Source organism: Pipra filicauda, unplaced genomic scaffold (assembly GCF_003945595.2).
Source record: "Pipra filicauda isolate LSUMZ 115617 unplaced genomic scaffold, ASM394559v2 scaffold132_size2486313_pilon, whole genome shotgun sequence".
In the NCBI taxonomy this organism is placed as follows: domain Eukaryota; kingdom Metazoa; phylum Chordata; class Aves; order Passeriformes; family Pipridae; genus Pipra; species Pipra filicauda.
In genome coordinates, this window is record NW_024103796.1 from 162,103 (window position 1) to 185,738 (window position 23,636).

The 23,636-nt window shown below is 47.6% G+C and overlaps 1 protein-coding gene and 1 long non-coding RNA gene across 2 annotated transcripts in view; one reads left to right on the forward strand and one right to left on the reverse strand.

Annotated features, from left to right (window-relative positions):
• Positions 1–23,636, forward strand: part of XKR6 (XK related 6) — a 188,274-nt gene that overhangs the window by 156,336 nt on the left and 8,302 nt on the right. The window contains exon 2 of the mRNA XM_039378217.1: positions 9,832–10,028. Within this exon, the coding sequence (XP_039234151.1) occupies positions 9,832–10,028 (197 nt within the window). The remainder of the gene's footprint in view (positions 1–9,831; positions 10,029–23,636) is intronic.
• Positions 7,954–9,156, reverse strand: LOC113999600. The gene is made up of 2 exons (XR_003544916.2): positions 9,062–9,156; positions 7,954–8,281 (listed from the first exon to the last, which is right to left on the reverse strand). It is a non-coding gene; the product is annotated as an uncharacterized LOC113999600 (long non-coding RNA).

Here is a 23,636-nt window from a genome sequence, read left to right on the forward strand (position 1 = left end):
GCAGCCCTGCCTGTGGTCTCACAGCCCCAAATATCTGCTTAAACCATCAGTAAAAAAGGATTTAGACAAAGAGCATGAGCGATGCCTCAGAGAAGGTCATACAGGTGTATGTCCCATTCAGCTGCTGAGGACACTACTCTGAAATTATCAGAGCACCCCGTTTTGTGTATCAGAGCCCCCAGATTATCAGCCACGAGTTAAATCAGCCTGCAAATACCAAAGCTGTGGGAACCAGATCCTAAAAATCCTACAGCATCGTGATTTTATTATCTCCCTCAACTATTCGGTGGAATTGATTCTTTCCAAAGAGGGGCTGATTTGGAGACTTCCTTCAAATACTGAAAGTGATCTTGGGCTGAAAATCTTTTCACTATCCCTGGAAGTGTTCAAAAAAGAGTGGATGTGGCACTTGAGGACATGGTTTAGTGGTGCATAGGGTTGTGGTGCTGGGTTGATGGTTGAACTCAATGCCTTGAGGTCTTTTCCAACCTGAAGGATTCTCTGAGTCTGCAGTGACCGCAGTTAAGTGCTGGCACAGGTTGCCCAGAGGGGCTGTGGAGTCTCCATCCTTTGAGATTTTCAAAACTCAGTTGCACAAGACCATGAGCCTCGATCCAGACACCTCTAAAACCCCCTTCTAATCTAAATTATTCCATGATATGATCCTTCCCAGCATAAGTTTTATAAATCAGCTGCCTCTTTTGCGGTTGGTGTCTAGTAAAGCCATCTGTGCTTTAAAACAGCTTTAAACTGGCTTAGAATATGAAATTATAACAGTTTCTCCCATGCAGCAGAGGACTGGGACTATCATTCTTTCAAGTAGGTATTTCAGTTGCAAATAGTATTTTGCAAAAAGCAAGAGTTTCTGGTATAAAGGGACATTCAAGTATCGTCCTCTCTCAAATACACGCATTTAAAGAATGGGGGTTTTTAATTAACATGAAGACCAGAATTTCTTAACTTGCTGCTTATTGTACTTCTGAATTAGGGGTATTCCAAAAGTCTGACTTGACACCATCCTTTGGCTTTAAAACTAAAATTTAATCCATTAAAATTTTGGCTAAGGCTTTCAAGATTCTCACTCACTAAGAGAAGTTTTCAAGCAGGGATAAGGACATAAGGAGCCAAGAGGTATGTCTGGGTGCTAGAAAACATGAGAAGAGATTGATGCAGTAAACTGGGGTACAGTTTAACTCAAAAATGTTAATATGGGCCAAGTAATGCAATTTTGTCACCTTGATGAAATGGCTGTTGTGTGATCTTGTCGTGAGTGACTCCAAAGCCTGATGCAGGATCACAGTGATGTTGTGATGAGTGGGGAGGTGGATAAAGTCTCATATTGGAGTTCCAGGTTTGGCACCAGGATGATGATAAACTCCCTCTCAGAAAGAGTTTCTTCACTGAAAGGGTGGTCAGGCATTGCAGTCCCCATCCCTGGAAGTTTTCAAGGAATGACTGGACATGGCACTCAGTGCTTTGAGCTGGTTGACAAGGTGGTGATTGGTCACAGGTTGGACTCAATCTTGGAGGTCTTCTCCAACATTAATGGTTCAGTGGTTCTATTCTACGATTCTATTCTACAATTCTGTGTTCAGAGTCCTCCATGACCTACTGGTCTGCACAACTTGTGGGTGATGTCATGCCATGCATTTAAGTGCCTTAAAGGCATGGAATAAGCTTATTTTGTGTTCAGCAACATTCTCCAATAAGTAAGACAAGGCATAGAATGGAGATTATTAACAGTTTAATAGGAGCTGGTAGAAACAATTAAGTAGATAAGGGGTAGCTTTACACTGAAGGATGTTTACTGAGCAACAGAGAGCAGAAAGTGCAAGGCAGAAGGACTGGAACTTGATGAATACACTTCCTGTTGCATTTTGTTCACTTTTAAGTATAAACCATATGACGAAATCCCAAAAAGTGGCAAGATGTCAGAAAGCTCTGGGAATCTCAGTTCTGAAAATCAGGATGAAAGTCATCAAAATGCTGAGAGATTGTAGTTGTATGTACTTGGGATGACCTGTGAAGAGGCTGGATTAGAGGAAGGGCTTGTGCAGAAATAAGGATTCCATTCTTGCTTTTGAGATGGAAAGTGATCTTTCCAGTTCAGCAATAGTCCCCAGCCTGGTTTTGGCACAACAAAACCATTAGTGGTGTGAATAAGTCCTGCATGCTTTGAGGATTAGTCCAGGCCATGAGCCGTTCCCTAGAGATAGTTTGGATGCAGCCCCTTGTTCTGGAGGAGTTTGATGCCATGGAAGCAGCCAGATGAAGCTGCGATGTATCAGCACCTGGGTGGGACCCTGAAGTTACTACTTTGATACTCAAACTAGTGACAGCAATAATCCCTCTGTGAATCCTCATCACTAAAGCTTGTGACATTATAACCAAGAAAACAAGCACTAACAAATGTTGATCCTGAGCACGCTGGTGGTGATGGGAACTGCAAGTTTGATTTTGATTTTTTTAAATAGACGGCGTTTTACTTTCACGCTCCCCCGTCGCCTGAGCGCCGCATCTTATATTGCTCTTAGATCTTTCAGAAGGAAAATAATTCATTAAAATTAAAAAAGCGGGCCAAAGCCGCAGCTGGTGTAAATTGCTGGAGCCCTGTGGATGCCAGCTCGCTCCAGCTGAGATCTGGCCTCACATAACCTCATTTTCAGGGGATGTTCAGGCAGCCTCCTCTCCCAGCCTTCCAGCCAAGCAGTTCCACATCCTCGTTTCCTCCCTTCTGAGAAGGGGGCTTTTTATCCATGAACACCCTCCAGTGCTCAAGGCCAATGGCCTCTTGCAATAGTGAGCCTGTGGAGGAGGTGGCAGGAGAGTGAGCTGTCAGATGGATAATGTGCTGCATCCCACCCCTCTCCTTCCAGGAGGGAGCACCAGGGAGAAGGTTGGTGCCACGAGATTATGAGGGAGGTGGTGTCCACCCATACAGTTGATACCACGACACCAAGGTCATAACATGCTCCTGTAGTGCCATGGTGGAATTCTGAACACAAGCCCAAGTGTGCCCAGCTGGCCAAGCAGGCCAACGGCACCTGGCTTGTACCAGCAGTGGTGTGACCAGGGAAGTGATTGTCCCCCTGTGTGGACACCCTGGTGAGGCCACACCTCAAATCCTGAGGTCAATTCTGGGCCTCTCATAACAAGACATTGAGGGGCTGGAGCGTGTCCAGGGAAGGGAACAGAGCTGGGGAAGGGGCTGGAGCACCAGGAGAGGCTGAGAGAGCTGGGGGGATTCAACCTGGAGAAAAGGAGGCTCAGGGGGGAACTTCTGGCTCTCTGCAACTCCCTGACAGGAGAGGGGAGACAGGGAAGGGTCAGGCTCTTCCGCAGGGAACAAGGGACAGGACAAGAGGGAACAGCCTCAAGTTGTGCCAGGAGAGGTTTAGATTGGATATTGGGGAAAAATTCTTCACTGAAAAGCTTGTCCAGCCCTGGCACAGCTGCCCAGGGCACTGGTGGAATCACCTTCCCTGGAGGTGTTCAAAAAGCACGGATATAGCAGTTGTGGACATGGTTTGGTGGTGAACACGGTGGTCCTGCACTGATGGTTGAACTTGATGATCTTCAGTGTGATTCTGTGACTGAGTCTGGCTCAGATGGAGCCAGTTTTCCCCACAGCAGCCCTCACAGTGCTGTGCTTTGCATTTGGAGCTAGAAAAGGAGTTGGAAACACCCCAGTGTTTTGGCTACCACTGGGCAGTGCTCCCACAACATCAGTGCTGTCTCCCCAACATTCTGCTCCCACCAGGAGGGAAAGATCCTGGGAGGGGACATAGCCAACAGCTGACCCAAACTGACCAAAGGGATCTTCCACCCCACATGACATCACTCAGATAAAAAAGCTAAGAGAAGGGAGGAGAAAGGGGGACCCATTAGTTTTTTACAACGTTTGCCTTCTGAATCAACCAGCACATGTGCTGAAGCCCTGCTTCCCAGGAAACATCTGGACATTGCTTGCTGATGGGAAGTAGAGAATGAAATCTTTGGATTTTTTTTCCTTTGCTTGCCTGTGTGCAACCTTCACTGTTGCTTTAGTAAACTGTCTTTATCTCAATCTATAAAGGGTTTTTTTCCATCATATTTTCTGCCTCCCCAAACCATCCTGCTGAGGAGGGGAGTGATAGAGCAGCTTGGTAGGCTACTGGCTTTCATCCAGGGTCAACCTACCCCACGTGGCAAGGTGAGGTTCTCTGGGGAGAAGCGAAGGAGGTTAATGAGACCCTGGGAAGGTGCTGTACCCATTGCATCCTGCTCCTGACAAGCCCTACAAAGCCAAAGGGACATGTGAGGTGCTGCAGGCATCAGTTGCAACCTACTCAGCAGAGTTAATTTTCTGAGCTCCACCTTTCCCCAGACACCTCTTTCTGGCTTCTCCAGCATGTTCTCCCATTTTCAAGCCAGGATTTGCTTTTCTGAAAGGAGGAATTGGTTGTGCTCAGTCAAGAAGAGTTTCCCAACCTGGAGTTGTTGGGAGTGGAGTGAGTACATCAAATACTACTTTCCATATTTCTTTATACCTATACTAGTAAATTAGGCAATTTCAAGGCCTGTTCCTGGGCACTTGTAGCTTCATCATGCCCTGTGCAGGGCCAGGAGTTGGCCTTAATGATCCTTGTGGGTCCTTTCCAACTCAGGATACTCTGTTATTCTACGATTCTACGCTCAGTTCTGAGCATAATCACTGGATTGATCCAGTCTTGCTGGGACTTTTCACGTCACCATAACCTGCACAGGGTTCAGGACTCTGTAGGCACCAGGGATCATTCCCAATACTGAGTATGAAGGCAGCTGCCTGGATTTGGAGGATGAGAGAGTTGATTTCTGTGGTCAGTCCTGGCCCACTGGTCTCAGGAAAAGCAATCAGTCCTTTGTTGTCTCTTACAGTCTGAGATTCCTGACCTTGGTCAGCTTATGGTTGTGTGGGCCAGGCCATGAGGGCTCTTTTTTCCTCAAAGCATAGCCCAGGGCCTGTGCTGATGAGCCTGTCTGTGCTCTTGTGACCCTCTCACACATCCACATCCTCTTCATCTCACGCCAGCCCGTTGCCTGAGGCGTCCTGGTGGTGATACCCGGACTCCAAAAATCAAACCGTGCCAAGGCTCAGGCACCATCCTGCAACAGTCCACCCAGTTCCACTGTCAACACAGTCTCTGGAAATTATGGCCAAGTCCAACTAAGATGGGTGTAGCCACACGGAGTGGAGTCATGCCAGCTGGCCAAGGACAAAGGCTGGTTTTTGGTCTCCTTTGTTTAATGACAGAGCCTCTGCCTCCAAAACCCATCCACTGCCATCCACATGGAGCATCTTTTTCCGCAGCACTCGGGGGAGGGTGTTGGGTTTTTTACAGTAGGAGCATCTCCTGCCTCCTGTGCTTCTCTCCAAAGGTTATTTGACCACATTTCTGGATCCAGTGGCTTTGGCTCCATTGGCACAGGGACAGCAGTGACTTTGCCCCGTGCAGTTCATGTGCTGCTGCAACATCTGTAGTAAATAAGCGTGAGGGTAATTACACCAACAGGAATTCTGGGAATCCTGCCAGGAGGGAGGGCACAACCAACCCTTTGTGCATTAAAAAAAAATCAAAAAAAAATCCCCCCAATCCCCCTCCCAACCCCAAATTAGTTCTATCTCTTGAAACCGTGATGAGACTCAGAACTAAAAATATACACAAATACACACACTCTCGTATATAAAAATAGCCAGCATTCAAAAAAAAAACAAAAAACCAAGCATAAAGTTAGGCTCCTGTATCCAAAATTAAGCTCTTAAATAAATAAATTAGCCTGATTTTCAAAAGCGCAGAGCGGTGAATGGTTTTCTCTGACATAAGAGGAAGCATCGTGTTGCTAAAGATTGAAGATCAGGCCCGAATATGGATTTGAAAGTCTAATTATAGAAGCCTGTTTGGTACCAGCTTGACCGAGAACAACAAATTTCAGGTGAAATGACATTGATTTTTTTTTCTTCTTTCTTCAGAGTTTGTCTACACTTAAGCAGTGTTAGTGAAAGTAGGAAAATCCCTCAAACAAGTAAATAAAATACCACAAGGAAATAGGTAAACTGGAATAAAACTGCTTACACCAGTGTTGAACATTTGTGTTTGGAAATAAGGTTAAGAAATATCAGTGTCAGAGCTGCGTGAAATTTTATGTTGATTAATTAAGTAGATATTTAGTAATTGTTGGAAGCCTACCAGGTAGAAATATTGCCTTTCCCAGTTATTCTCAGAATATTTCCCAGTTAAGCTCACAATTGACTGGCACCAAGGAGGAATGGGGTTTTAGTCCTTCTTTTCCTCTCTTTGCCAGATTTGAGTTTGAAGGAAGCTGAAGATGCAGCACCATATTTTGTCATGGACCAAGGAGAGTACAAAGGGAAGTTCATTTCCCTTCAGCCCCAAACGGTCCTTGGAGCTGCTTTGCTCACGTGCTGGGACCATTTGCTGGCCAATATTGTGCCAAGGGATTCCTGAGGTCCCAGTCTCATAGGATAGGAAGAGATTTGTCCTTCTGGGTCTTCCTGCTCAGGTCAGATTGGGCAGGGCTGGGTTTTAGGGTGTGAAGGAGAATGTCCACCGTGGATGCAGGACCATCAGCAGGTGGGGCAGCACTCCACTCATGTTTGTGTTGTGGTTAGAGGCGCCCAAAGATATGAGTTTAGATGCTGAAAGACCTTTCAGAGCACCTTTTTGGTGTTGTATGACTCAGTTTCCTCCTCTATGGAAGAGCAAAACACAGCTGACCTTTGCCAAAGGCTGTGGGCTCAACAACCAGGACAATTTGGTGTTTCTGTCATTGCCACTGTTCCGGCCATTGATGGAGACAGGATCAGGAAATTATGTTACTCCAATGTATTTTCATGTCCTTTCATGATGCCTCTGTGAATTGTTCTCATGTCCTCTCACTGTGGCCAGTAAGAAACATTCAGGCTTAAATTGTGTGGATGGTGGTGAATCCCTAGAGATCAAGGAGAAATCACTGCAGGATTTGGTGTCCCTTCTTTAGTTTCTTCCTAATCTTTTTGAGTGACTCAATGTCACTGTTATGGTTTGGTTCGGCCAAGCTGGAGTGCTTGGAAAAGTATTTTTTGGTCTTAAAAATAACCCAGAAGTGGAGACAGGTGACGGGAACAGCAATGTGGAAGAGTAGAGGTGTAGGAAATGTCACCTGTGAGAGGAGACTGAAAGAATTTTTTTCTGCAGAAAAGGAGGCTCAGGGGGGACCTCCTCGCTCTCTCCAACTCCCTGACAGGAGGGGGGAGCCAGGTGGGGGTTGGGATTGCTCCCAGGGAACAAGGGACAGGACGAGAGAAAATGGCTTCAAGCTGTGCCAGGGGAGGTTTAAATCGGATATTGGGAACATTTTCTTCCTGGGAAAGGGTTGTCCAGCCCTGGCACAGCTGCCCAGGGCAGTGGTGGAGTCCCCATCCCTGGAGGGATTTAAAAGCCTTGTGGATGTGGCACTTGGGGACAGGGGTTAGTGGTGGCCTTGGCAGTGCTGGGGGGAACAATTGGACTCAATGATCTTAGAGCTCTTTTCCAACCTTAATGATTCTGTGATTCTATGGGATTTTTCAGTCTGGAGAGAAGAGTTTATGTGGTAACTATGTGCAAACAGGTAAATGACTGGCTGCAGGGTGAAAATGAATAAATTCTCCTTGTCCATGGCTGAGGAGATGAGAAATGAGTGACTTAAGCTTCAGAAGAAGAGTTTCATGTACCAGCAGGAATAGGAGCTTCTGGGGAGGGGAGGCCATCCAGAACTACAGGACAGATTTGGTGGCAAGAGTTTGGCAGAGGTGATGGTGTCTCTGCCTGTGAGCAGCACCTTATGGGCACCATCACCTTGGGATTTGGTGGCCCTGTGTCATTGATATTATAAAAACCATTTGCGTGGTCCACTTTTTCTGCTTTCTCCTTGAGCCATTACACTCTCCCTGACTTTGCCTTTCCAGCTGAACCGCATTTATTTAATTCCTTGCATGGGTGAAGGGAAGGCAGGATCCCTCCATTGTGCTGCATCTTCTGGGGCTGGGATCTTCCAGGGAAGTGCCAAGCGCAGGTAGTGGATCTGGGCATGTTGGGGACTGGGAGAGCAGGTGGTCTACGGCCATTCCCACCCCACTCGGGGTCTGCTGGGGATGTCACACCAGTGTCACCAGTGTCGTATGTGACTGGCGTAGCATTTTCTCGAGCGTCGAGCCCCATCTGGTGGCTTTCCTGCGTCATTTTTCGTGTCCTTGCGGACTTCTTTCGGGATTTTTCGTCTTCTGTGCGCGTGAAGTGCGAACGGGAAGGAAGGACAAGGTGCTGGAGAAAGGGCAGGGCTTGCAGAGCAGCCTCTGCAAGCTTCCTGTCCCCGGGTGTAATTTGGAGACACAGAGGCTGTCGAGACTCCCGTCCTTCCCTCCTGCTCTTTCTTCCTTGCTGTACAGTCTCGCCCGAGTGGCAAGGAATGATCTAATCGTTCTGGCGAAACCCCAGTTAGTGCTGTGAGCCCCTCCCAGAGCCTCCAGAAGGCACTTCATCCCGCTGCCGCGCTGGCATCGGGGCTGGGACAGATGAACAGTCCCGGGAGGGGACATTTCTAACTATTGACTGGCTCAGATGACCAACTTTAGGGCTGGCATTAGGGGAAATGATTCCCATTCCAAAAAAGGCTACAGCCACCACTCAGGATGGGAAGGAAGAAGACCCAGTATTAGATCATCAGTCCCTGGAAGTGTTCCAGGGACAGGCTGGATGGAGCTCTGAGCAACCTGTGACAGGTGACAGGTGTCCCTGCCCATGGCAGGCGGATGGAACAAGATGATCTTTAAGGTCCCTTCCAACCCAAACCATTCCAGGATTCTCTGATATCTGGGAGTATTGGAAAGGACCCTGTTTTGGGAGAGGCTTCCTTTCCTAGATGCCATGATTGCTGTGGCATCTGGGCACATTGTGCTGCCCTGCCTTGGTCAAGTCCATTTACAAAGATTGCCCAAATGTCCCCTGAAGGGAAGTTGTGTCCCCAGAGTGAGATTTGCAGGTCTATGGAAACAGAGCAGTACCTGTCTGTGCACAAGGCACCTCCTTGTAGTCCAACATTGCCCAAAGTCCCCATAGCTGACCGGTGGCAAGCTGTGGCCTTTTGCATCTGTGGGTCACACCTGCTGAAGGTGAGGGTGGTGTCTCATTGCTCCAATTGTGATGAAATAGGGTCAGATCACAGAATCATAGAATCATAGAATATCCTGAGTTGGAAGACACCCACAAGGATCATCAAAGTCCAACTCCCAGCCTGCACAGCATAGCCCCAAGAATCCCACCCTGTGCCTGAGAGCATTGTCCAAATGCTTCTTGAACTCTGGGGTTTGTGACAGAACCTCCTTATCAGAGTGCTGAAGGGACTTAGATGGTCTGTCAATCCACCACCAAGTGTTATGACCAGTATTTTTCAAGTAGCTTCTCTTGTTATGATGAAAATAAAGTGAGAGAGTTGTTTTCTTGTGCTTCACAAGCATTTCCTTCCCCCAGGCTTCACATTTGGCTGGTACAAGTTAAAGATTTTCCACTTGTGCAAGATGAAGTACATTTTGTGATATGTTTTAGTGTGCATGGTGGTATTCAGTCAAAGGCTGGACTTGATGGTCTTGGAGGTCTTTTTCAACATTAACAATTGTTTGGATTCTAAAAGTGCTCCTCAGATCTTGCAGGAGAGAGAAGAACCCCCTATGTCTACCACTGATTCCCTGTCCCCAGAACAACTGGCCCAACCCTCCTCGGGTTTTGACACGTGCCAAAGCCTCACACTCAGCTGTTCCTCCTGTGTTTCCCGCAGGTATATCCGAACTATGTACCTGGGGATCCAGAGCCAGAGGCGGAAGGAACACCAGCGGCGTTTCTACTGGGCTATGATGTACGAATATGCAGACGTAAACATGCTGCGCCTCCTGGAAACGTTCCTCGAGAGCGCCCCTCAACTGGTGCTACAGCTCTGCATAATGATCCAAAAGAACCGTGCAGAAGCATTACCATGTAAGTGGCCCCCTCGTTCCCCCTCTCCCCACCTTCCCGGCCTCCCCCTCCGAATCCATGCTCGGCAGGGATGTGTTGGACATGGATGTGTTGCTCACTTCCCGCCCCGGCGTGTCAGGGGCTGCCGCTCTGGACAAATCTCATCCCAGCTCTGCGCTGCGTTCGCTGGGTGAAATTTCTGATTGTTCCACTGAATAATAAAAGGAAAAGATGAGATTCAGCTGTTCCACACCCAGTCCAGGCTAAAGGAGTGATGGTGGTATGAGGAGGAGGCAGGAGGGCTCTGCTGCCATGGCAAGTGTTGCCAAGTTTACCCCCTGGCACTGGGCAGACACGACCATTCCCTGCCTCTGTTTCCCTCCTTACATAAAGTAGGGTGATAAAACTGGCCAGATTTGAGTTTGTGTTGTGAGGACAAATGGTTCAATGTCTGCAATGCTCTGATGGTGTCAAGTGTAGTATAAGGGGGGAGCTTAAATAGCCAAACGATGTAGGACTTTTTCCGATGAGTTCACAGAAATTAAGGTTTCATCATTGGTACTGTGGTCCTGAGCAAGTCAAATAAAAGAGGGGGAAGGCAGTGAAGGGGAATGTGTAGGGACAGAGAAGTAGTGGAGGTACCATTGCAAAACGTAGACAGATGATCAGAGGCTTGGAAGCCACCACAGGGAATAGTTTTCCAGTTCTGATGTGCTTCACTGCAGTGATATGCCAAGCATGGGACACCCATCCCAGCTGAGAGGGATATGGCCCTGTCCCAGCACTGGGATGAGCTGCTCTCCCAGCCCATGGGCATGCTGGCTGCCTGAGAGTCACCAGCTCAAGGGGAAATTGTCCTTTACAAGGGCCAACAGTGGTATCAACTGAGGAGCTCCTGGATTATTCAGCCCCTGCTCGATTCACACACCAGGGAGGACACTCATCTTCCTAGAGACAGCCTGGTTGGGGCAAGTCATTTCTGACAGACATGAGGAGTTTTTGGAGCTGAGATTAGAACTGAAATCAGAATTAACTTAGGGGTTAAATTTTGCTGTTTGTACCAAAGTCACCACTATCTGCAGCACCAGTAAGTCTGACTGCTCTCTCTTTCCTCCATACTTCCAGCATGTCCATCAGGGTTGTTTATAGAGGCCTCCCTCCTCCTGTTTATGCAGCCTTTTTCTGAAACCTCTCATCACGAGCTCTCCAGGCCTCCAAAGTGCTGACATGATGAATATGCCTTTTCTACAACTCCTGCTAGAACTGCTTACATTTGCCAGCCCCCTTTTCCTGCTGCTTCCAACGTTATTAACCCTACTGAAAATGTAGAGATCATCTGCCAGGTTTGCCAGGGCGTTACACAGACTGTTGGCCTCTCTGCAGAAAGCGCTGGGTGAAGTTTGCTGGCCTCTGGTGTGCTGCGAGTCAGACAACACGGCTGAATAATCCCTCTAGTCTTTCAAATCTGTGGCTCTTTCAGTTTGCCACTTCCAGGCATGGCTGCCTAATCCACCGAACAAGCTGCATCATTTTCCAACTCCCCCCTCCCTTCTCCGGCTTTGCAGTTCCTCCGCTCCTCCACCACGCCGAGCCGGCTGCGCTCTCTTCCAAGGCAGCGCACGTCCCCGCCTGCCTTCCCGAGCCCTGGAGGGCTCTTTGCCTGCCACGCTCCAGCAGCCGAGCTCTCCGGGTCCCCAGCGCACCCTCTCCCCGCCTCCCTCCCCGCCTGTGCCAGGGATGCGGTCGCGCATCCCGGCGCTGCGATGCTGATGGATGTGAGCAGCAGAGCTTGCTCAGCGCTCCCTGACTCAGGTGCAAGGTTTCCTAGAGCTCCTCCATGCCCGTTCCGTGCTTCTGTCTTCCTCCTTCTCCTCCTCCTCCCAACCAGTACATAATTATACAGAAGGAAATTAAATGCTGTGAGGAGCCGTTAGGAAAGGGAGCATCAAAGATTTCCCTTAAAGCAGGCAGAAACCAAAGGAATACGGATGTTGTTAGGAAGGCAGTGTGTTTAAAAATCAAATCAAGTCTCTCCTGGCTCATCATGTCCATGGGAGCAGTGGCTCATCACAGGAAGAGGCCAGTTCTGGCTTCAGCATCAACTGCATCCCTGAGGGATTCACGCTGGCAAACCAACCCATGGCAGGGCTTATAAACCCAGGTACAGCCCCTGCTAATGTGTCCAGGCTCCAGCTCTTTCCATACGATTCACACAAACTCTTATGGATTCATTAAGTGCCAGAGCAAGGTCAATTTGCCATTTTCTGTGGCACATCCCTCCTCTAAGCCCAAATCCTCCCTGCTCTTCAGATTGCAAAGTCAAGCCTGTTGCAATGCCAAGCCAGGCTCCAGTTTTCCCCAAATGGGTCAGCTAATGTCTCCTTCTATATAAGGAGCTTTAGAAAGGGAGTTGTTGGAATGGTTATCAGGAGGTTTTGTTTTTTCCTCCTAGTTCCTGGTGTTAAGAGAGCTGTTGAGGAGAGAAGAGTGAATACATTGGAGGTCTTTACTCAGACCCAGAGCATCTGGTGGCAGAAAGGGCTGATCTTGTGAGGACTAGTAGAGGGGGATACAATCCGGTTAATGTTTAATTTCCTTGTTTTCATGTCTACTGGGTGAGTGGAAGAAAGAAAAACCTCATCATGCCTTGCAAGACCATTTTACCCTGAGAGGTACCTGTCTGAGAGGGTTGGGTGAAACCTGTGTTTGTTGTTCCTTCAACACTCAAAGAACAGAGTTTCACCCAAAAGTGAGAGTCCTCTGCATGGTCTGACACCACAAGCAGCAGAAGTGCTGGAGCTGGATTTGGAGGTGAAGACCCAGCCTCAGTAAAGCTTGGGACAACACCCTTGGGATTTCATAAAAGTCAGGATTCCTTCCTTTATCATGTCCCAAGCACTAGGCAGACTCAGCTGCCCCTGCCTGGGGAAGAACAGAAAGTAGCAAAGACAGCAAAGAGGTAAGAACTTAGTGTAGTCCATCAGGTGAGCAGGTCTGACCTGGAAGGTGCACACTGGGAGCCTGAGTTTGGAATACTTTGTGCTGTGGCTGCTGGGGCACATGGATCAGCATCACCTCCTGAATATCCATATGGAAGGACCTGGTGTTGGTAGGCAGGTCCTTTGTGAATAATCCATCTGCTACAACCACAGCTGTGGGGGTCCAAAACAGGATCAACAGAAGGTAAGGGGAAAAGGATGCCTCCAAAACATGGATCAGTCCATGTCCAAAGCAACTGAAGGAGGTGGGATGAGATGCTCAACCTCCAGCAGAGGCTTTCTCCAGGGATTCTGGACAGAAGCTGGGTGGTGGATTTATACTTTTCCTTAGGGTTAGGGTAAAGGAGGTGATGGGTCACTGGAGAGGATGTAGCCCTGTTCCTCACTCACCTTAATTGTCCCTGAGGTTTAGGAGAGGATGGGTTGAAAGGATGTCCATCTCTCAGACTCCTGGACAACACCAGCCAGGGCACTTGTTCTGATTTAAACACTATATTTGCTGGAGGAAACATAATATTAACAACAACAGAAAAGGCCCAGCAGCCCAGATCCTCATTTCATAATCACTCCTGGCAGATAATCCACCTCACTTCTTGCAGAACAAACCATCCTTAACTCACTTCACTCCTCAGAGGTGCTGGTTCCTCCACACTGAATGGGAAGGAGTAGAAACAACCAGCTTAAAGGAGACCCCAACCTCTAGGCAGTCAGTGAGGTGAGAGGGATGCCAGCTTTTCCTGGCATAAATCTCCTCTTAAAGAGGTTTGCTTTCACTTTTTTTTTTTTTTTTATGTGGCTACTTTAAGGCTTAATGAGATTTAGCAGGACCTCGAACGTCCTTCCACTCGTGTCACGAGTCCTTTACACAGAGTTCCCTGAGAATCTTCCTGCATGAGGCTGCACTTTTCAGCCCAGGGTCTCTCCCCCCCAAAAAGTTACATCTATCCCCTGATGCTGTGGCCACCTCCTCTACAATCCTGGTGTTGATCTGAAAGAGATTTGCAGTGTAAGCCTTCATTTGGCAAAGTCCTGGAATCTCCAGGATTCTGCAAGGTGTCTGAACTCTCCACAGCCCACAATAAGTACTCTGAAGTTGCTAATATATTTGAGGAAAAGCAACATTAACTTCAGCAGTTTTTTGGTTCATTCTTTTAAGCAGAGTTATACAAATTAGGCACTGAAAGGAGTTTCAGACATCTCAGCTACAGAAGTGTGCTGGCTATAGAGTTATCCTGGTAGAGTTTGCAAATCTTGTTGTCCCTCCTAAAGCAAAGTCCTATTCTTGGTCACCTTCTCCTTCTTTCTGTACCATGTCTGGGGAGCATTTATGATCATTTATGATCCTTTTTCACAGGGGCACACTAAGATACCTGTCACTTAGTTTAGAAGACTTAACTGATCTTGCAGAGTATTGAAGGACAAGCAGCAGGTTAGATGTCTCACTGCCCCGAGAAGGCATCCCTGGTGGAGCTGAGTGGGTTTGGGATGAGCCAAGTTAAACCCTGCTGCACTTGACTGAGAAGGTTCCTATGTGATAATGAGTTAGTCTAATGTGGAGATAAATTCCTCAGTTCATCTTCCCCGTTGACAGGCCGATAGTTAACCAATAATATGCTGTGAATAATGGATGTGCTGTGAGCTGCCTTCTGTGTGAAATGTCCTGGGATAATCATAGGATAGGGAATATCTCAAGGCACCATGACTTGTTGAGGAATGGCTTGAGATTTAAAACCAAGGCCATCTCTAAAGGATAACACATGAATGAATTACTTCTTACTCGAGCCCCAAAGATCAAACAAATCTTCTTAGCTGGGACACCCGAGTTAGAAAGAGACCTTCAGCCTTTAGTTGCTCAAAGGTGTGATTTTCAAATGACATAACACTGGCCTGAATGTAACTGAAGTGACTAAAATTCCCATGTCTCCACTAGAAATGTAGAAGAGACTCATTAGATTTGAAATTCCGTCCTTTTCACCATTTCTATTCTTGAGGGAGCACTAGAAGTTAGTGCAAGATCCTTCTTGCACTTCTTGGGCTGAGCAGGTACATCCATTGGAGAGCCCAGCATAAATGGCACCAGCAGTGGACTTCCATCATTACCACTGCTGCCCTGCTGGAATGGGTCTGACATGGTTTTGGCTTGGACCAGCTGTCTCTGAGCCAAAAAATCTCCAAGGATTGCTTGGGAGTAAGCACAGAGCAGGGACCATTCCCAGCAGGTAGCTGGATGCAACCACCTTGAATGGCAGGAGATGGGATATGGATGGGACCAGAGTGTGTTGGGCTGGAGAACAATCCCTGCAGATAAACACTTAATTCTTAGTAGAGAACCACCACTATGGGCGGAAAGTGCCAGGCTGGATGGAAAAGGATGTGCAGGGAAAAGTGCTTGCTGTGGGGTGTTGCTGCCTGTTCTCCACAGGTGTCGTTCAGTTTGGGTGTAACTAGATAAATGCATTCCAACAGTGCTCAAACATGAATCCAAAACCCCAAATCCAGTCCCTGTGACCTCACTACACAAAATTGTCCCAGTTTGTGGAGTAACCAGAGTTACTCATCATAGATGAGCTGAGGGCCACCCTTTCTACACAGGTGTCAGACTCCACAGGGCTCAGCACAAAGAAGATTCAACATGGCATCTGCAGACTCCCTTTGGGATGGGTAAAACCCAAGCAAAGTACTTTTCTTCCACATGCAGAAATCTTGTTCCCTTTCTGACTGGTGCATTTTACCTGAGATTCACCAGGAAAACTTCAATGTGTGACTAAAAGAGTCTTTACTTCATAGCCTCTTCATTCAGAGGAGATGTGGAGGGGGCAAGGTCTACCAGAGCCACGCTCTGGGCTTCGGCTTGGGCTATGAGACAGATCACAAGGAAAAGAGATGCTATAACTTTGCCCAAGGAGCTGAAGGCATATTCTTTTTCCCTTTTTCTTATGCCATTCCTTGGGGAGTAGAAGAAATGGGAGACATCCATCACACAGCCCTGTTTCCCTGTGACAGAAGAGGCATGAGCAGAAAAGCAGTTGCTCATTGCCATGTGGGCAAGGGACCCCACCAGTCATGTTCTTGCTGAAGGGGCTTGGCAGGGAGGAACCAGGGTCATCTGCCTTGAAAGTTTGTCCTGATTCCACCACGGTTTCCCTTTAAATGTTCACCAGCAGACCAAGGAGGCTCCTCACAAAATGCCCAAATAGCTCTGAACTCATAAGCAACTCGCCTGGGAGGCCACTCATATGACTCAAATGCTTTGCCAGACTGGGGCATATGGCTCTGCTCCTGCCTTCCCTCCTCGTCACCAGAGCCGGATGACAGGGAGCAATTTGGTGCCCTGCTTGAAGCGAGTCGCTGGTCCCCTGCCAGCTCCCAGCAGCATCAAAAAGCCATCTCCACAGTTGGCAGTGGGCACTGAGGACGCCTTGCTCTGGCATGCTGAGAGCAGGCCATGCCTGAGGCAGGCTGGCATGGGAAAGCTCGCCCTATCATCAGCCATATTGTCCCAGCTCGGCGGGGAAGGATCGGATCCAGGAGCCTTGGAAGCCAGTGACGGGATTTTTTTTTCTTTTCCAATGGGCTTTGGAGCCAGCCCAAGGAGAGACGTCATCCCTCCGCCCATCCCCACCTGCAGCTTCCCCGTCCACCACCTTGCCATGTCTCTGGCTCTTATTTTGGGAGTGCTGATGAAACCCCTTCTGTTCCGGGCCACGTGTCACCGTCACACACAGGACACGGCACAGCCAATAAAGATGAGTCACCATTCACGGGACAGCGCTGGCACTCGGCCAGTGCTGCCAAATTTAGGCTTTGTCAGACTGTGGTAGTCATTGGGAAGGGGTTACATCATCACAGCACCACACAAGCATTAGCTCATGCTGTTCCCAGGAGCTGCAGGGCAGATGGGAAACTGAGGCATGGAGAGAGAGCTTGGAGTAGCCTGAGGTCTTGGGGAGGATCCCTACACCGCAGGCTCCTGGGGAGTGCACATCAAGCAGATTCCACACAGGAAATTAAAGCTTTTTTGGGTAATTCCATGCTGCAGGCTTTCTTGGAGACAGTCCTCCCATGGCAGGTTTTGATCAGGGCATAGGAAAAGGTGGCTGCACCCTGCTGTGGAATGGGCTGGTGAAATGCATGGAAATTCAACTCTTTTTGTCTTCAGGTTGCTCAAGTGTGCAGCTCTGGGGTTCATGTCATGCTGCCTCTGGATAAACAGGGAGCACACAGCCACTGGGGTGTGCAAAGAAACATGGGGAAGATGCTTGGTGGGTGCTGGGCAGGGAATTCTCTGTGCTTCTACCCCAGATGGAGATGGAGATGAAGCAGGTTGGGTTGCTGCAACTCAGAGTTGCTGAATATTGAAGGAAAGAACTTTCTTGCTTCAGCAACTATTAGTTGGTTTTTTTATGATTAGCTTGAGGTGACAGTCTTGAGTCTGGGAGTGCAGCAGATTCACTGAGTCAGTAGAAATCTCCTGAAATGACTTTTGTCCTAAGTGGCATTTGACCAACCTCAGGCTCTCAGTGCCTTCAGTACATCCATGTCTCCACACAAATGATCACTGGTGGGGGATGTCCACCAGGCACAGCTGTATCTGTAGCACAGGAGCCCATATCTCATGTACATTATATATCTTAAGGTGCAAAGAGATGTTTGCAGCAGGGCAATGGGCTCATGGTTTGATCTCATCCTGACCTTGAGCAAGGACATTGTTGAAGAGGCAACCTCAACTCCATCCTGAACACACAAGAAGAGGCAAAAAGACCCAGGAGACAAGTAGACAAGCCAGGATGAGCATGACTTCACGTGCTGAGTTCTGGCCTGCTGCATATCACTTAGACCTTTGCAGAGCGTTCAAAGCATGGGAAGCAGAGGAAGAAACGGGTTCTTGCTGATATCCTTGGAAATCAGTGTCCCTGGTGCCTTCAGCTACCCCACTGCGAGACAGCACCAGCTGCACCACATCCGTTCTTGTCACTTTGTCACTCCCCCTCACAGAAACGCTCTGCCAGACTCGCTTCATTGATGCCAGTCCTGTGCACTCTCCGGGAATGTTGAGATGTTCCTCCTTTTCAGGGGACCAGTCCCCTCACCCACAGTGATGCTGACGCAATTCCACCAGAGGCCACCTACGTAACATCAAAGGTTTATAAACCATGAGGTCAGCAAAGTGTGCACTGCTGCCACGTCTCCAGACACGCTGAATGAAGAGCTTTCACTTGACCGGTGAGTGTGAACCAAGCTGAGTTTCCTTCCTCTTCCCTGCCAGGTCAAAAGCATTTCCACAACTGGGATGAAGTAATTTTTCTAATGGCCTGCAAACTTTCTGTGTCCAGATCAAACCATTAACCAGAGGTGGTTTGCAGGATCCCTGTTTGGTGCTGCCACAGACTGTTTGAAGCAGTGCCTTGTTGTTGTCTTGTCTCCAAGGAAGTGGCCGTGGGAGCTGTGTTTGCAGCAGGAGGTTCCTTCACTAAGCCCTGGCAGAAGATGTTGCTTCCCCAATCTGGTGACAAGTCTGTTGGGTTTTATCTAAACAAGTCAGAACATGAGCACAGCCACCAAATCTTGGTCAACCACGTGGTTCAATTATCAGCACAGTCCTTGGCGCAGTTTTAGCTCCTAGCAGCCAGCACCAACCCAAACAATTTCTGTGCTTGGCTCAGGTCATGGCACAGGCCAAGAACCATTCCCACCAAGCACTCTGGACTGGCCCACCCTGGTTTGGAGGCTGAGACAGAATGGATATAGCAGTCAACAGAATTAGGCTTTGCTTAGCTGTTGAGTTCTGGGCACCGGGTCCCAGGTTCAAGAGCTGCCCCAGACCTGTGCCAAGGAAAAAGAGATTCTCATGGTTGTTCTCCACAGCAGACAGTAGAACTCCTTGGAGTTCTTTCCAGCATTGATGTGCTTCTCCCCTGTTTTTCAGAATATTTTACCCCTACTTACAAGATTGCAACATCCTATCAGCTTGTTTTAGGCACATTTACATTCTTCTCAGTGGCTGTGGTTCTCATATGAATTTTTTTAAAAAAGGATGCCAGGATAGAGATGCTGCAACAAATGTCAAATGTACAGTATCAAAATGCACATTTATTGCATGTGTTTGTGGAGTTGAGTTGTTTCATGCCAACTATCCGTTCTCAGAACATAGAAATGGGCGGGAAAAGATTTTGTTTGAAATGGAGCCATGCATTGTTTTTCTTAGCAAGAGGTTTTCCTCCCCATTTTGGTGCATTCCAGAAGTTCCGTAAGGTGTCTTTCTCTTCTAAGGGTTCCTAACGGTAGAGTTCAAATGTCATTAGGTCTGAAAAATCTCAGTATAGGAGGCTCATTCTGGTTTTTTTGGGATGTAAACTGGAAGTGACTCTGCTGGATTCAATATATTCAAGAATCTTAGCAAAGACTTGGTCACTAAAAATTATGACTAAAGTGTCCTTCATAAAGAACCAGCTGTTGAATGTGCAATGTGATTTTTCCTCCAAGAAAATAACTCCTCTTGGATTTTGTCCTCTTGTTCTTCCCAGTTAAAGAAATCACATGTTTGGGGTGGGGTTTTTTTGTCTTGTCGTTCTCAGAAAGACTATTTTAATTAGCAAAGGGTCAAAAATCAAGTCTCAGCAATTAGTGACCACAGCAAACTGCAAATCTAACCAAGAGGTTACAAGGGCAGCACAGTCATACTTGGGTGACTTTAGCCTCTAGAGATCCATGGTAGATCCATGCCAATGGTGGTGCTTAGCTCTCCAGATCAACTATAAAAGTAGCTTACACTGACTTTTTTCCCACCTTGGGTGCTTTGGGTAAGATTTGGATACCTCTGAACATCTGAATGTCTGTGTAGGTACAAGGATCAGACTACTCTGATTTCTGAACTGAGGAACCAGAGCACAATAGGAACCAGAAAGTAGACCAAGAAATATCAATGGAAGCCTTTAGAGGTGGCCTGTGCCCTTCTCAGGTGTTCCTTTCAGGTTGAACCAAGTTTCTGTGGCAGACTCTACTGCCCTGTAACATCTGCAAAGAGGGATTTTGCTCTGCTTGCATAGATTTAAATCCTTGCTGGAGGTGTTGTCAGAACATCCTGGTGCAACATTTCAAGTGAAATCTCTTGGGGTGCCTTGAGGAGCTTCACATCCTCTTGTCTGTAGCTGTTCACTTTTAGAGACTCAGGTGGGGTTCTTTGTCAGTGTGATTCTGAGACAGCAGTTAAGGGCTTCAGATTAACAGGGATTTAACTAAAAGTCTTCATAATTACAGTGATGACTGTGCAGAGGGTACCTTGGCCTGAATAGAGCAGCAATTCATGCAGCTTTTGACAAAAATAGACACATATAAGACTTCTCATGCTCCATTTCCAAACAACCTAATCTGTGCCCGGGAAATCCTGGCTGCTGCTTTCCCAGCACATTTCTCATGCAGAATTAACCCAGGTGATTGATACCTGGAGAAATTTAGACCAAGCTCTGACCAGACTATCTCTCCTTTGTGTATTTGTGGCATTAGAAGACAGAGTTGTTGGTTCTGAGTGTCTCTGTCAACTTCAAGACCACCCTGCCCACATGAGATTCAGAGATTCATGAGGTTTATGCCCTTTGGAGGATGTACTGGGAAAAGATGTACTTGGGCATGGTGGGAAAATCCTGGAGAAGTGCTGGCACTTATGTGAGATAACCTGAGTCCTCACTGCTGGGTTGTGCTTACTGGGCTACATGAGCCCCAGTTTAAGTGATAGAAGCTATTCCAGTTGAAAACACCATCAAATGTAGCCCTACACCAACATCAAAACCATCATCAGTAAGATTAATGAGATTTCTGATTTACTTGCCAAAAATCACAAAGAACTGTTCTGTATTAACACCCTCAAAACAGCATCCACTGAAGTGGAACAACCAGCTTTCAGTTGTGAATTCTGGTCTCTACCTTTTCTTAACATTTAGAATTAACATTTATTCAAAATGGAAGAGTCATTTCAAAAGAAATAACTTTGTGTTATCATTGTAATTAATGTCACATCAACAGGAACTCTAAAAGTAAGACTAGTCTTGTTGTGTGTGTGTGTCCCTAGTCCATGATTGCCTCCAGCTTCTTCAGGACTGAAACTATGCACCAAACTCACCCCAAATTCCTGAGTGGTCTTAGACACCTGCCATGCATTTCTCCCCCTGAAATGTGTGTTTGTGAATTTAATTTCCTTTAAGTCCACCTTAGACTCCCATCAGAGACTCTGGTGGCTGGCTGGACCTTCAGAAGAGGCTGTTTTCCATAAGGCAGGATTTGTCTCTGGCTCTAGCAATGGACTCACACTGACATTTTCCTCAGATGTAGCTTTGGGAGCACAGCTGAGACCAGATTCCTAGAGGGATCAACTTGTACAGCTAAAATAACATTTTTCTGGCACAAAGCTGCCTGCACATCTGAATTAGACTTTACCTAAGCTCTACCTGCCATGCCTGGGCTCCCCAGAGCTGTCCAGACACAGCAGCCACCTGGACTAATTTACTCTGCCCAGCCTGGAAAATCTGATAATATGAGAGGTTCCACCTCCAGGAGTTGAACCACAGGTCTTCCACATTATTTTTAACATGATGAAGGGGATTATATGACCATATTTTTGATAAACAGAGGACTGTGATCAGATTCTGTCTATACCTGTAATGCAAACAGTGTTGGAGCCCAAGCACTGGCACTCAGGTGATTGTGTTAAGTTGGTCTCTGGAACAGTTTTGGCCAGCCAGCCCTTTCCCAAAGTTTCCCAGGCATGAGAAAACAAATTCACATAGTCCAGGAACCATTCCCATGAGGCAGATTGGATACAACTACTGAGAGAGTTTAATTGTATGGACATGGCAGACTCTGCCAGTTGGGCTGAGGATCAGCAAATGGTCCTGGCTCTGTTTCTCCTTTGCTGGTTCAGATACCACCACCAGGGTCTCTCCAGGTCTGAGTTCCCATGTGTCCTTCTCCTCTCTGCTGTTTTTTATGAGCTGTTATCTGGTGGCAAGTCACTACACAGGATCAAAGATCTCTGTTATCCAAGTGAGATGAGGATTGTTTGAAGATCTGTGCATATATAAGGACTAAGATTTGACCTAAGTGCTACCAGAAATGTTTTGGCTCTGGAACAGGCATCAGCAGCTTTTTTTTCCTAAATAAGTAAGGAAAAACTGAGATACCTGCAGCCAGCATCCTAGGAAAGGGACAAGGATATTATGGAAAGCAAATAGTGGAATTTCATGCTGATGAGGACAGTTCATATAGGCCTGTTGGGACCAGCCTTCTTCTCAGTGATGTAACAGAGGGATTTTATCTTTCTGCTACCACTTGAGGATGGTGGTAACTCTATCTGGCTGTTCTAGGAAATGCCACTTGAGTATGTTCTCTGATGGATCATTGCACCCTTCTCACATCAGGTGTGTCTTGGGAGGTTTTTTTTGCCTGCTCGGCCCTCAGTGATATAAAATCATTGTGTTGTGTCACTCAGTTTTGCCCATGTTATGTTGCATCTGTCGACTCCTGCTTTGCAGGAGCCAGTGTGGACTATTCTGCTCATCTTGGAGCCAGGAACAGGGTTTTCCAATCCTGCTTTCTGCTCTCCTTACCTTGCTGATACTCAGGACTCTCTCCTGAGCTCCTGTGGGGAGTTGGTGGATGCCAAATCTTTGCTACCAAGGGTACTTTTCATCTTATCCACTTCTCCTTGTTTGATTGGTCCAGTTGGATCCCCACCCCTGGAAGTGTTCAAAGTTGGATGGGAATCTGAGCAACCTGGTCTAGTGGAAGGTGTCCCTGCCCATGGCAGGGAGTTGGAACAACATGATCTTTAAGATCCCTTCTGGCTCAACCCTGTCTGTGATTCTGTGATCCACACTCCAGGTAGAGTCAATGGAGCATTTCCAGAGTGCAACTCATCCCGTGTCCCAGACAGCATTCCTTGGGTGAGACAAACCCTGAAGCACGTGATGCTTCAGGGAAATCTTCTTTATGAGAGTTTTAAAACAGGGTGGGGAAGCTTTGCCAGTCCTGATGTGGTGGGTGACATCCAACATTTTCAACAGGAGATCTGACACTTGGCTGAGGTTATTCAAGGACAATCCAGAAGAGAGGGCAGATTATCCCATTTCTGCCTGGCCCGGGGTGCTCGTGCCTCTTACAGAAGGATCAGTGGCTGGCTGGAGTCCAGGAGGAGATATAAGACTCGATGGCCGCGGGGCCTGAGCTGGTTTGGCAGGGCCCGAGTTCACAGAGGAGATGAATAGGAGGAGACACGACAGAAGCAGCCGAGATAATGAGAGCACAGATCAGACGAGTGTGGCCGGTCACCTCTTCCAGCAGCACAGAAAAGGGGGCACTGGGGAGAGCTGAAAGGCAGCAGCATGAAAGGGGGGGAAAGAGAGTCCTTTCCAAACATAATCCCCAGTGAACCCAAGGACCTCAGTTCCTCACGGCTGTGCTGAGACAGGGGCTAGGGGAAGGAGCTAAAAAGGGATTCAGCATTTCTGGGGTCATTAAGAACGTCTTAATTTAGCAAAAGGAAAAGGTTTCAGGAAGCAGCATTTCAGGACAGGAGCCAGCCTTTAACTGTCGAGGGGTGGGAGAGCAACTCTCCGTGTGAACAAGCTGTTCTGAACTT